This window comes from Fundulus heteroclitus, chromosome 8, assembly GCF_011125445.2.
Source record: "Fundulus heteroclitus isolate FHET01 chromosome 8, MU-UCD_Fhet_4.1, whole genome shotgun sequence".
NCBI classification, from domain to species: Eukaryota; Metazoa; Chordata; class Actinopteri; order Cyprinodontiformes; family Fundulidae; genus Fundulus; species Fundulus heteroclitus.
Window position 1 is genome coordinate 6169049 of NC_046368.1, and position 14233 is coordinate 6183281.

A 14233-nucleotide genomic window follows, 5' to 3' on the forward strand; every position below is an offset into this window, starting at 1 on the left:
GATTAGTGCTGGGTTGTGATAGCATTTTAAATTTTTGTTTTTTGGTCTGTTGCAGACCAAAGCAATAGATCTGCTTAATAAGTGAGCTTATTAGTTGCATTTTGGTTCAGCACTGGTTTGTTGATGGTGGGGGGTTTTGGGAAGGAAGTAGATTACGGATCAACCCATTTATTCACTTTACAATTAAAGCAAGATGAAATCACAGAGGAGGAGGAGGAGGAGGAAGCAGGAGAGGAGGTAGGTTTTAGTAGTGGTCTGGTCAAGGCAGATATTTCGCTTTATATAAACACATCTTCATTGACTGTTTCTGTCTGCCTGCCCTGAACAGCAGGATGTCCCAGAGGAAGACAAATCAAAATCAGTGGTGGGTAATGTGAATTTTGACAGTCAGTAGATGCTAGTAGTTAGCCTGTAGGACTCGTTCCAGAATGTGCTGTAGAGTATTTGCACCGCGAAGTGTAGTTTGTTTTTTATAGATCCTGCTTTTTATGCTTTGCTGGGGTGTCTGCCATTGTCTGCTCATACTGTTGGTCATTACTGATTAGCTCCTGTTGCAGAAAGTAGTTATCAAGCAAAGCAAAACGCAATGAGAGCTCATCTCCTTGCAAATTACAGTCTTAGTACCGTATTTTCCAGACTATAAGGTGCACTTAAAATCCGTAAATGTTCTCAAAAATGGATAGAGTGCCTTATCTATGATCACCGTTGTGCTTACCGACTGATTTTATGTGGTACAATGCGCTCAAAAATCTGTTAAAATGTGTAAGTAGGACTTTGGTTAGCAAAGAAGCCGCTCCGCTCAATGGATATTAGGAGCATTACGGTACGCTGTGTCACTACCTGATAGGACCCCTGAGCTGTCTACCAGACTGCCTGACTGTAATGTCTAAACTAGAAGTGCATTCATGTAAGGCAGCCTGGAGTACGCGCTAGCAACAATAAACCTAGTAAGTTAATTCAATATAAAAGTTACGTTTATTTTGGCCATATGGTAGAAACAGGGCCGTGTAGTCCAGCTACTCTGTCCTCCTGATAGACGGATAGAGAGCTGAGGATCTGGAGGAGTGATATTACATACTTACTAAAGAATATTTAGTGCGCCTTATAATCCGGTGCGCCTTATGGTCCGAAAACTACGGTACTTTAATGTTGTGTTATGGGCATTTCATGTCTTAAACAGTGATAGGGAAGGCTGCTGGCTCAACATTTGTACTGCAGACAGTCACTGACTCGCTCCACTAGGGCAAGCAGCAAAAGCTTAGTGCTAATTTAGCACTAGCTTACATTACTATATTAATAGAGTTGTGTATCTATAGGCATATTGATAGAAAGTTAAGTGGAAGGAAAATGTTTGTTGGCCGCCTAAAAGTCTGTCCATGTCCATTACAGTATGCACACTCCTGGTCCAGACTCCTATTCCAATCTTCTCATTTACGCCATTTTGACATTAACTGAATGCTGGACAATAACTTCCCAATAATTTGGGAATAGTTCCCAGTCTTCCCAGGGGCTGACAAATTAAGATAATCGGTTTGACCATCTAAAATAATTAGATTTGTTTTACTTTAATTATTCCACATGAAAACAGAAAATGTTTCTTGAGACTTTATAAAAAAAATAAAGCTAAATGAATGGGAACAGTTTTGGTTGCTGAATGAAATCTTTATCTGAATGGTAATTCAGGATTATAATCGTAATCTTTTATTCAGATTTATTCTGTCCTTGACTTTAGAGACTTTTGTGTGATGCTGTTGATTAATGAGTCGGCAAGCAGTTTTATTCTAAGCTCCTTGGCGAAAGATCGGTTTGTGTTTGTTGAACAGTGGCGGCTTGCCAATAGGTGGCCCTGCCTCCGACAAAATTGCAGCAAAAAAAAGAGTAGAAACATTAAATATAAATTATGAAATAAAACTTACCTGTCCAGGGTGTACCCCGCCTCTCGCCCAGTGAACGCTGGAGATAGGCACCAGCACCCCCCGCGACCCATGAGGGATAAAGCGGTTCGGAAAATGGATGGATGGATGGATGGATGGAAATAAAACTTAATTATTACATTGATTCTCTCATAAAATGGATCTTAGCTTTGTTTTTTTTATTTGTTTTTTTGCATTCTCAGTGCATTTTGGGGCTATTTGAGGTTATTTTATCTGTAAATCTAAATTAATATTTTTTGATAATGAGGGCACCAGCCAAATGACTGTGTAAACACGTTCTGAAGCTCTTGGCTCCCGTTTGTCTTCTTGCTGGTCTCTTTTTTTTTTTTTTTTTTTTTTTTTTTTTTTTTTTTTTTTTTTTTTTTTTTGTGTGTCCTGTTTGGCTGTGTAGGACCAAGAATTGTTGTCTTAATGCCAAAGAGAGTCCAACAGATTTACTTTTCCAAGTGGAGCATTACTGCTTTTACTGCAGTGCTCCACTTATATATATATATATATATATATATATATATATATATATATATATATATATATATATATATATATATATATATATATATATAAGGATAAAAAAGAAGAAGGTAACATCCTCGGAGTCTGCTTCTACACCTACAGAAAGGGATATAAAAAGAAGAGGAAAACCAACCAAAAAAGCAAACAATTTGATAACATCACTGAAAAATATGCCGTATTGTTTTAATACAAGATGTATTTAGTGAATCCCAAAGCTAACTATAGGGTTTATCTGTATATAAGCAAATCCTGTTGGTCTCCTTTGGTTACCTAAAGATTCTCTTCGGGGGCCGATGACCAATCAGCACTTTTTGTGCCATTATTCGTCCAATCAGATTAACTAATGATACCTGTTCGTTAAAAATCACACCCTGGCAGCTATACTGCGTGGACGGGAATGTCACACGATGCAAAAGGAAGATTATACTGGATTTTCTGATTATTGCAGCAGAGCATGCATTCTTAGTCTAATAAATATTCCCATGAGAGAGAAGTATAAGGCAGATGTCTTCATAAGAACAAGAATCATTTAAGGATAAGGGAAATCCGACGAAGATCATCAGGGAATATAATTTATGTTGTTGGAGGAAACTGAAATTTTAAAGAATATAATAATAATGGCATCAAGAAGGTGTCGCACCTGGAAGTGTTTTGCCACCTGCCATTAAAACAGAAGAAGAAGAATTTTAATAGAAGAATAGAGAAAGACTTCTCTTTCCCTTTTCTCTGCTTTTCCAGCTGAAGGACAGTGCATTAGCGTGGCAGGCAAGTTGACTGTATATGCAAACATGTTGCGTAACACATGGCTGCATATCTTCCTGTGTTTTACCTCATTGCTGCCTCACCGTCTCCTTCACTATCAAACGAAACGCTGCATAATTATCGGAGTAGATGCGACGAGACAAACTGTGTTGTGTTGTGTTGCCTCTTCACTGCAACTCCTAGCTCGAAGGAAGTGAGGAAGAGGAGGAAGCAAGGGAGGAAGGGGAGAAAATGGAGGTTTGTTGCAGTTTGAGGTGGTTTTTAAACTGCCTTCAGTCCTTTCTGCCTCATTTTACCCTCTTCCAGCACCTTCACGGCCAAACTAAACCAAAACATCCAACATGGTGGAGTTACGTTGTGTCTGTCTGGTTTGATTCTCATCTCTCTTTAGTTTAGTAGCGTTTTCCCTTACTTTCCATAAAAGTGCTCTTTCACCTCCCCTTCAGTCGTTAATGTTGTATTTTTGCATCTTTAACCCTCTGTTTTTTTCTTTTTTTTTTTAAATAATTTTGGGATAGACTGAAAAGGATGAGGTGGGTGTCAGAGTTAAACATGTTATTTGGGAGTCAAATAGACATTAGGTTACTCAAAGCAGATTCATTTTAAGCCCACAGACTGAGAGATGTCTAGAAATGACCTGTATTATACAGCTTCTCCACATCTTCAGGGTTTTTCACATTGTTTTTTTTTTATATCCTAACAATTTTCCAACACAAAGATGGATGAACCCTTTGAAAAGGTAGGCAGGATATCAAATTGCTCCTTAATTATGCATTGTCCCACCTAATTTTAAAATGGAGTGTTCCATCAAAAATGTCTTGTTTTACCTCCCCTCCATAGCAGGAAAATGCATTTGAGGATTATAAGGTGAGTTTATGCTTGTTACAGTAGGTGCACTGTAACCTGCATATTATAATAATTTACCAAATTAGGTACACTGGAGTTACAGAGTGCTAACACATGCAAGAAGCTGTGCAAAACAGTTATTTAAGGGTCTTAAGCTCCAGATGAGTTGCAGGCAGGGGAGTGTAAGACACTGGAATGATGAGGACATTTTAAACACTTTTCCAGGCCTTTACAAAACTATGTATGCATGTGTGCATGCACAACACGCAGAAATATGAAGAACGTATTGTTGGTGTGTAGAGAAGGCTCAGGATTGTACGTGTGGGAGAGAGTGAAATAAATTTAAATGAACAGTCCAACTTGTTTATTTATTAAAATATAAAATGTATTCATTTCCACATTTATTAATTTGTAATACCACACAACTCTTTGTTTAAGAGCATAAAACAAAGTATTTCATCAAGAGAGCAAATTTTCATTTACATATTTAATAATATGCTATGACTCATGTCTCATTGTTAAATAGCATAAAACAAAGTATTTCAGTATAAAATCACATATTTATACATTAATATGCCATATATATGTCCGTTAAAGAGCATACGTTTATGAAATACTTTGTTTAAACAATGTATTTCAGCATTAAAACGTGTGACAGCGTCCTGTATCATAACCACGTCTCTGCTGTTTGTAACAAACCAAACCGTGTGAAAATTCATGGAGTTCTGATTTATTTTAGTCGGGCAAACAGCTTCCTCAGTACAAATAAATGCACTGGGGGCGCGTGTGAGACCCATCCAAGATGGCGGCCGAGCTGAGATGTCAGCTCCAGGAGGCAGCGCCGGTCCATAACGTCTACTTATATAATGTCTATGCTCGTTGCCATGCTTCTCGTTTGAGAACACACTGCAACAGTTAGCAATGTCCGCGCTGAAACACGCTTAGATCTTCAGAAATGGTTCATCACACCCATGTGTACCGTTCCACCCTGTTAGCCACTGTTACGGCCATGGCCCTAAAAGTAGGAGGAAAGTCCGTGGTTAGCTGCTCTCCCACTTTTCTCTCTGCTCTGCACAGCTGGGACTGGTAGGATCTTCTCCTCTGTAGTTCTGACCAACTGTGAGTCAGAAACGCACTGGACTGACCTAACGAGCCTTACACACTGCAAAAAGGGAACTCAAAGTAAGAAACTTTTTCTTGAAATTTGTGTATTTTTCCTTGATTTGAGCAGCTAAATGAGACTATTTGCCAATGGAATAAGATTTTTGCACTTAAAATAAGAACAATTCATCTCCATCATCCTTATTTCAAGTGCAGGATGTCTAATTATCTTATTTTACAGGTAAGAAATACTCATTTCATTGGCAAATAGTCTTATTTAGCTGCTCAAATTAAGTAAAAATATACTCATTTCAAGAAAATTTTACTTGCTTTGAGTTCCCTTTTTGCAGTGCAGGACTTCCTCCTTAAGGCTCTCCTCCAGGTAGTGCTGCCGTTTTGAGCGACTTGGTAATGCAGTGAATTAACGAATGGTTCCTAACTGGTTCTGCAGATGTCGCACTAAAAAAAACAACCTGACTTTCATCTCTTTCTTTTACTTCTTCTCATCACAATAAACTGCAGGCTTGTGGGTATTTCATACGAACTCTGTGACAAGCAATCTAAACTCCTTAAGCAGGATATCTTAAGGTCTTCAAAGTAATCTAAAGCATTTTGGCTGAGATGTTTACGTGGGAAACTAAAACCCTGCCGTGTTCAGCTGCTCCCGGCTCTCCGTTTATGTAAAAAATGCCGAGGTTTTTCCGTTTAGCTCCCCTTTCTCGTTTTCTAAAAAAGCATCTGAACTTAAATGCCTCCCTCTGGCCCACAGATGGACACGGAGGCCAGCGACCTGCTGAACGACCTGCAGGTGAGGCTCAACAACGTCCTGGACGACCTCAGCAGCACCTTTGGGAACAGGTAAGCAGGCGTCACACCCGCAGCGTCAGCCGCCGCTGCAGCTCCACCTCCGTCCAAGTCGATCGTTCATTCTTTCCTCCCGCAGCTTCCAGATCTGCATCAACGACTGCATGCGTCAGATGGCGTCGTTGCTGTACCAGATCAAAGGGCCGCTCAACGAGAACACCAAGAACCAGGTGGACGCCGACTCGGACAACATGCTGCGGCCCCTCATGGACTTCCTCGACACCAAGTGGGTGGACCGGCATTTTCTTTTTGCCACATCTGTGAAGCATCTGCTGGGAGAACGCTTGATTATTATTATTATTTTTTTCAGGTTGACTCTGTTTGCCACCGTGTGTGAGAAAACCGTGCTGAAGCGCGTCCTCAAGGAGCTGTGGAGGATCGTAATGACCAGCCTGGAGAAGACCATCGTCCTGCCGCAGGGGAACGACACCTTTGTAAGTCCGCTGATCATTTCTGTCACTGCGAAGAGACGTAACTGGTGTTGCGCCGATGCCATTTTTTGGACCCGATACCGATACCTGGCTGTGCAGTATTTTCCGATTTCTGTTTGAAATTGATGTGTATATATGAAGAACTGCATACTACTTAGGGTGGTAGAACTTTTTAGTGCCTACCTGGAATGGGTGACAATAGTTGAATAAACTTTTGGCTCTCAAAGGCCAAAATAGTGCAACATTCATAAAATTATAACATGTATAATAGTAGTGCAACAGTAAGACAGTAAAATTGCATTAATAATTGAATAATCTCTTTTAAACCCTGAGTTTTGGCTCTCAAATGCCAAAATATTGCAACTTTCATGAACTTATATAACACGTATAATACTAGTTGGTACTCTCCGATACTGATAACACCATTTTAGTGCTTGATCGGAGCAAAGTCCGATACTGGTATCGGTATCGGTGCAACACTAGTTGAAACCCAAAAAAACTGGCAAATCAGCACTTTTTCCTGTTGTTTTTTTTTTTTTTTTTTTAAGGGAGCACAGATCCTTTCTGCTGCAAAAGAACTGGGACACCTCTCCAAGCTCAAGGTATCAGAATTTCTCCTTTTTTTTATTGCCGTCAGTTTGGAGAAGTGGAGGCTAAGTGCAGATCTTCTGTGGATTCATCTAATCTAACTGGTTGTTTGGATGGTTTAGGATCACATGGCAGGCGACGCTAAAAGCCTGACGCCCAGGCAGTGTGCCGTCATGGACGTGGCTCTGGACACCATCAAGGTGAGACCAGAACGTCGGGTTCTGCTCCATGAGGACGCCGGTTTATCTGACAAGTATTCAGATGCAGGGACTTCAGAAAGTGAAAGATTAAATCCTTTATTTACTTGCAAATATCACATAGATTGTGATCCAGAATTTCAGACACGTAACTAAAGGCTGGCTGAAAAAGCAGCCATTAAATAAACGGTAAGTTTTTCAACAACTGCTGCAAACATGTTGGATTATTTTAGTTCATTTAATGCTAAAATGATGCGGTTAATGGGCTTTAGATAATATTTACTTTTAAAATATTCACACTTGTTTGAGGCTTCATGACAGGAGCAAAGGTGTAAAGTAGGTGTTGGCCGCTGAGTTCACCACGAGGTGTTTGACTGGAAATATTTCTGCACATGTAACAGAAGAAAGGTCTCCGGTTTGAATCCTGACCATGTTGCAATACCAAGCTTACACCAAGGGGCACCGCTGTCCTAACCTTCACCATGTAGCTCAACATACTTAATGAAATTAAGCAATCTGCGCTAACCTACACTGCAAAAACAGAACTAAAAATAAGTAAACCTTTCCTGAAATTACTGTGTTTGTCCTTGATTTGAGCAGGTAAATAAGATTATTTTCCAACGGAAAGAGTACTTTTACCCCTAGAATAAGATAATTAGATATAATTGCGGAGACGATGAACCAGTAAAGTCCTTTTGGATTCAATTTCAGGCATTTATGAAATTAAAGATTGAGCAGCTTTTCTAGTTTTTATGAAGGCTTCTGTGTAAAGATGTTGTTTCCTCTTAAATGAATGCACCCCTTTGGGCTTCAGACGTGTTCTAAAAGCAGGAACGCTCCGGCTGACCCTCGTTTCTCTCCCTTCGTCTGCAGCAATACTTCCATGCAGGCGGGAACGGCCTGAAGAAGGCCTTCCTGGAGAAGAGCGCTGAGCTGTCGTCTCTCCGCCACGCGCTGTCTCTCTACACCCAGACGACCGACACGCTCATCAAGACCTTTGTGACCACGCAGCATTCACAAGGTAGCCTCGGTCGCCCCTAAGGAGTCCTAACTCGTGTAGAGCAGCAGGCGACGCTCAGAGGCGGCGCTGCCAGTCCTTCCCTTAGTTTTTGCTTCCTTGATCCTTCGGACTGCGATTGTTTTCCTCACGCTGTTGCTGTCTTGTTTTTTTCTCCTGTGCTGCCTCTGTGCCAGTGCACAACGGAAAGGGTATTAGGTTAACTCCTAATGAAAAGATCCAGCCCAGCAGGGGTAGGTCTCCGTGTAATCACCATCAGTCCACCGGCTCTTCGTCTCTTTCTCCTCTTTTGAGCACTTTTGTTTTGTGAAGCTGTGATCTCTGTGTCTGTTGCATGACTCTGGTTATGAAGGCTTTTTATTTGTCTACATGGGACCAAATGCATGTGTCGTTTTTTTTTTTTTTTTTTCCTGTGCTGTGCCTTAAACCAGGATCCGGCGTGGACAAACCCATCGGAGAGGTGTCCCTGCAGATTGAGCTCTACACTCATCCCAAGAGCGGAGAGCGGAAAGTTACCCTGAAAGGTCAGTTTGAGATTTGTTGTTGTTTTTACCCATAAATAAAAAACATTTGAAGCCTTTTTCACGTGACGCGTTTCTGTTGCCACACGTATTAATGCAGTGATAGGAGCCAGCGATCTGAAATGGCAGACGTCCGGGATGTTCAGACCCTTTGTGGAAGTCACCCTGATCGGACCTCACCTCAGCGACAAAAAACGCAAATTTCAGACCAAATCCAAGAACAACAGCTGGTCTCCCAAATACAACGAAACCTTTCACTTGTAAGTAAAAAACAAACAAAAAAAAACTTGACTCTTTCAGGAATTCCATTTCATCTCCCTCTGATTTTACGTTTTTAACGGTTGAATACGTTTACAGTGGCTCTAAAAAGGGATTCCATGTGCAATGGCTGATTTTTTTATACTTTTTATTACTTTATTGTGATATTTGTTTCACAAAATCAAATCAAGTAAAATAGTAATAGAATAGAAAAACACCTATATACTGGCTGCATAATTATGCACAGCCTTAAACTAACACTACAGTTCAGATCTGCGGTCAGTTTCAGCAAATAAGATGAATCTGCAGCAAACACACCTGTCCAGGTGTGACATGCGCCTGCACAGTGGCTACAGATTTCCAGATTTTTCCTGTTGCCAATGAAGGTTTCTCTAAAATCACAATATTTCATCAGACCAATAAAATAAGATGTTTTAAGGGTATCACCATGGCCTGTACATGCTCTCAGTGCATGGTTTGGGCTCCTTATGATGCATCTTGCCCTAACTCTGAATAGAACTTTACATTGTTATCATAATTGAATAAATACAATGTCAATAAATTGACATCATCTTTGAAGTTTTTATCCAGATGCAGCTTTTATCACAGAGTCTCTGCACCCAAGTGAGGAACTTGACTTTGGTTCCATTTTGTATACCATTTAAACTATATATATATATATATATATATATATATATATATATATATATATATATATATATATATATATATATATATATATATATATATATATATATATATATATAATTTTTTGCTTTTTCTTACCTACTCCTTTTGATCCATGGTAATAAAAGAGGACATACTGTGTATATATTTGATGCACCTCGTCTTACTTGACTCCTCTTTCCTATGACTACTGATCACTGAGCCGATGTGACATGTGAATTTCTCCAATGTGAGATCAATAAAGCCTATCTTATCTTATATACAGTATATATATCTCAATAGTATACATGTTTCAAAGAGAGGCAAACATGTTGAATTATTATTTTTAATGATTAAATTTGTAAAGGGAAACTCACGTTCTGCTACAGGTTTTCCCTCTTCTACACTTTCCATTGTAATGCATTGAAGCAGATTATCAGTGATCTTGGTTAATACGGAAATTCTTCTGAATTTTTTTTTTTTTTTACTAGCTGTTGGTCAAAATAATACAAAATGAGTAGAAAGGAATCTGCTTTAGTAGAAAGGGGTTTGGACTTGATAACTTGACTTGCGTCACAGATTTGTTAGCTTGGTTTCATTAGAAAAGACTTGTGCCTATTTAATGTTTATTTAATGTACGAGTTGAACTTTTTGAGTTGCCAGGTTGCTTCGCTGTTTAAATGTTGGAATAAAAACAGTCGACAGAAGCACGAATCTCCCCGCCACGTTCACGGCACAGGCTGAAAACGTGCTCTGCTCTCCCTCCGCAGCGTTCTGGGGAACCAGGACGGCTTTGAGTGCTACGAGCTGCAAGCCTGCGTCAAAGACTACTGCTTCGGCCGCGCCGACCGGGTGGTGGGCCTGGCCGTGGTGCAGCTGAGGGACATCATGGAGAGGGGCAACTGTGCCTGCTGGTGCCCCCTGGGCCAGCGCATCTACATGGACGACACGGGCCTCACGGCCATGCGCATCCTCTCGCAGCGCTCCAACGACGACGTGGCCAAGGAGTTCGTTCGGCTCAAGTCGGAGACTCGGTCGGCAGAGGAGGGAAGCTGAGGATGCGGGGACTCCGTTGACGTTTTGCGCCGGCTGCTGTGGAGAACCTCACCAGCTTCCATCCTTCTCAACCCACGTCCTCATCCGCCGACGGGACATCTAGAACCCGAGCGGGACGGACGGCCCCTGTTCCTGCCCAAAGGGCCAATCAGGACCCCGAGTGTTGTCGTGCAATAACCCCGCCCCCCCCTGGAAGTCTGGACAGGCGGCCGACGCCTTCCACTCGGCAAGCTGTGAATGTGTGTCCGTCTGCAGCGTTCCCGTTTCTGTACCTCCACTGTTTTTAGGAAACTCCTGTTTTTAATACCGTCGTCGCTCTTTTATTTTAGCAGCTTTTATCGTCTAACACTCTGAGAAAGCAACCGTGTGCCTTGCAGAGACGGTTTTAGTCTTTTTTAATCATTTCGGTTTCACTCGAAGCTTCATGAGGTTTGATCTTCTGTGTTCGGCCATCTTTCTTTCGGCCCGTCTGGTTTCTGGACCCTGCGGCCGTTTGATTTTATTTTTTTCCATCTATTTATTTGCTTTTTAGAGATGACTGGGAGATGACCCGTTTCGTTGGACATTTTGTTTTTATTGTGTTTTGGTCACTGTTTGCACGCTGACTGGTGTGAACGAGCTGCAGTCTTGTTACAAAATAAATTGCACAGCAGGACTTAAGTGATGTCATCGGTTTTAAAATAAAAGATCTGAACCTTATGAAGTTTACATTTCCCCTTTTTTTTTTTTTCCTCCTCCTCATATGGGTGGCCTTATTTTAAAATAATGTATTTTTTATTTATTATTTAATGCTTATTCTTATTTTCTGTACCTTTTTAAAATGATTAATTGCTTCATATTTCCCCGGATTGAGGTCAAATCATTTTTTTATGTGAATTTCCTCAACTTGTATTTTTATTTATAGTAATTCTGTGTAAGATGGGTCTTTGTGGGGATCTGTCATGTTGAGTATCAAAGCCCTTGTTTTTTATGTAGTCTTAAATACTTACATTTATTTTCTGTTGACAAAGTGATTTTTCCGAGTATTTTTTTTTTTTTGTTTCTTCATCTGACAGCAGCCTTTTAATGCATAAATAACTGTTGAGTGAATTCCTAGTCTCTACAAACCACAGATTCAGCCTCTTCTTCTTACAATCCCTGAATAATTCAATGTTTTTGTGTATGAGAGCAAATGTTTTCTGGACTTCCTTGTTCGACACGCGTTCCTCGTGCCAAGTTAAGTGTTCACATGTTTTGTTTTTTTATTGCATCATTTTGTAACTTTTGAACCACAAACTCCCCGCAGTACTCATTAAGCACACGGCATCACTGCATCTCTCTGGGGTTTTCATTGGAATGTCACTTCTCTTAATGTTTGTCTCACCATGTAGGCTTTCCAATTACAATTTTTGTATAAAGTATTTAAGACGAATATGTTTATGTCTTTTTTTCATGCATCACAGGGACACATATATCTAAACATGTCCCTTTCACATTGAATTCAGCATATTTATCCAGGGCCAATTCACAAATACTATTATCTCATGGTACTTTACAAGAAGAATGGGTGCATATTCAATTCAATCAAATTTTATTTATATAGCGGAAATTCACAACATGTCATCTCAAGGCTCTTTCCAGAGTCAGACTCCATCAGATCCTCCAGGTTGGTGAGAAAGTTTCCTCTCTAAGGAAACCCAGCAGGTTGCATCAAGTCTCTCCAAGCAGCATTCACTCCTCCTGAAAGAGCGTAGAGCCACAGTGGACAGTCGTCTGCATTGTTGATGGCTTTGCAGCAATCCCTCATACTGAGCATGCATGAAGCGACAGTGGAGAGGAAAACTCCCCTTTAACAGGGAGGAGAACCTCCAGCAGAACCAGAACCAGGCTCAGTGTGAACGCTCATCTGCCTCCACCCACTGGGGCTTAGAGAAGACAGAGCAGAGACACAGAAAGCACAGAAGCTCACATTGACCCAGGAGTACTTTCTATGTTAGAGAAGACAGAGCAGAGACACAGAAAGCACAGAAGCTCACATTGACCCAGGAGTACTTTCTATGTTAGATGGTAATAGAGGATGATCTGTCTTCCCTGGATGATGTCACAGCTAACAGAACGCCAGACCAGGTGTACCTTCTATGAAGAGAAAAAAGACAGAGAACAAAGAGTTAAAAGCTGAAATAACAACAAACAATGCAGATTGGAGAGCAGTAGGAGAACTCAGCAGAGTGAGGAAATTGTGTCACTGGAATTTACTGCTGCAGATTCCAGTTTGTTCATGTTAATAATAAATCTTCCTCAAACTCTAGGGTCACCTGTGGAGTACCACAGGGTTCAGTCCTTGGACCAATTCTCTTTACTATACATATGCTTCCGATCAGCAAAATTATCAGACAGCTTGGGATTCATTTCCACTGTTATGCTGATGACACTCAGCTATATTTATCCATAATTCCTGATGAATCCAATCAGTTACTTTGACTGCAGTCATGTCTTGATGACATCAAAAGCTGGATGACTTTAAATTTCCTACACTTAAATTCTGACAAGACTGAAGTTGTAATCTTTGGACCAGAGTGCTTGAAATAATTAAAATAATAATTTAATCTGGATGGCATTAAAATGGCCTCTGGTAATGAAGTAAATAACATGCTGTTTTTTCACAAGAGTGAAGCGGCACCCGTGGTGACTTTTGCAGGAAAAATTAATGTTGACATGGGATGAAGTAAGAAATGCTCTTTAGAGGTATGTGGGTGTCTTTGAAAAAAAAGCTGCTTTAGCCCTTAAAAGGTGAGTTGCATCATTCATCATTTGTCCTCCTCTTGTAGCTCCAGAACTGGCCCGGTCCGCCCTGTTGAGTTGAACTGACAAGCAGATTGAATCTCCTCCTATATGATCGCAAGAATCGTGTTCGGTGTGAACGCACCTCAACTCTGCTGAGTTCTCCTACTGTTCTCCAATTTGCATTGTTTGTTGTTATTTCAGCTTTTAACTTCTTTTCCTCATGTTACCCTGAGCTATCTCTATAGTTATGCTGCTATAGGCTTAGGCTGCTGGAGGACATCAGGGTCTATTTCTCTCACTCTGCTGAGTTCTCCTACTGTTCTCCAATTTACATTGTTTGTTGTTATTTCAACTTTTTGTTCTCTGTCATTTTTTCTCTTCATAGAAGGTACACCTGGTCTGGCGTTCTGTTACCTGTGACATCATCAGGGGAGGCAGATCATCCTCTATTACCATCTAACATAGAAAGTACTCCTGGGTCCAGGCAGATGAGCGTTCACACTGAGCCTGGTTCTGGTTCTGCTGGAGGTTTCTTCCCGCATATAGCTACATAATTTATCTGAAACATTTGAAACATTACAAGTTACAAGTGTTCTGTCGTTTTTAAAATAAAGTGGTAACTCAAACAGGTATTTTATGACTGCTCTTAGAACCTGTATCCGAACTGTTCAGGCTAAAATCTTTGTGTTGTTTGTCATATAAACCTCGTATTTTA

The 14233-nt window shown here is 40.5% G+C and overlaps 1 protein-coding gene across 1 annotated transcript in view; it reads left to right on the forward strand.

Moving 5' to 3' along the window:
* LOC105936599 (protein unc-13 homolog B) overlaps positions 1-11143 on the forward strand; it is a gene marked incomplete in the record, with an annotated part of 67990 nt that extends 56847 nt beyond the window's left edge. The window contains 15 exon segments of the mRNA XM_036139997.1: positions 3186-3212; positions 3393-3446; positions 3728-3742; positions 3928-3948; positions 4050-4076; positions 5926-6014; positions 6100-6246; positions 6331-6454; positions 7000-7053; positions 7162-7239; positions 8110-8257; positions 8431-8487; positions 8686-8778; positions 8876-9035; positions 10470-11143. Coding sequence (XP_035995890.1) covers positions 3186-3212; positions 3393-3446; positions 3728-3742; positions 3928-3948; positions 4050-4076; positions 5926-6014; positions 6100-6246; positions 6331-6454; positions 7000-7053; positions 7162-7239; positions 8110-8257; positions 8431-8487; positions 8686-8778; positions 8876-9035; positions 10470-10755 — 1380 coding nt within the window.
* Positions 11144-14233: the final 3090 nt, after the last annotated feature.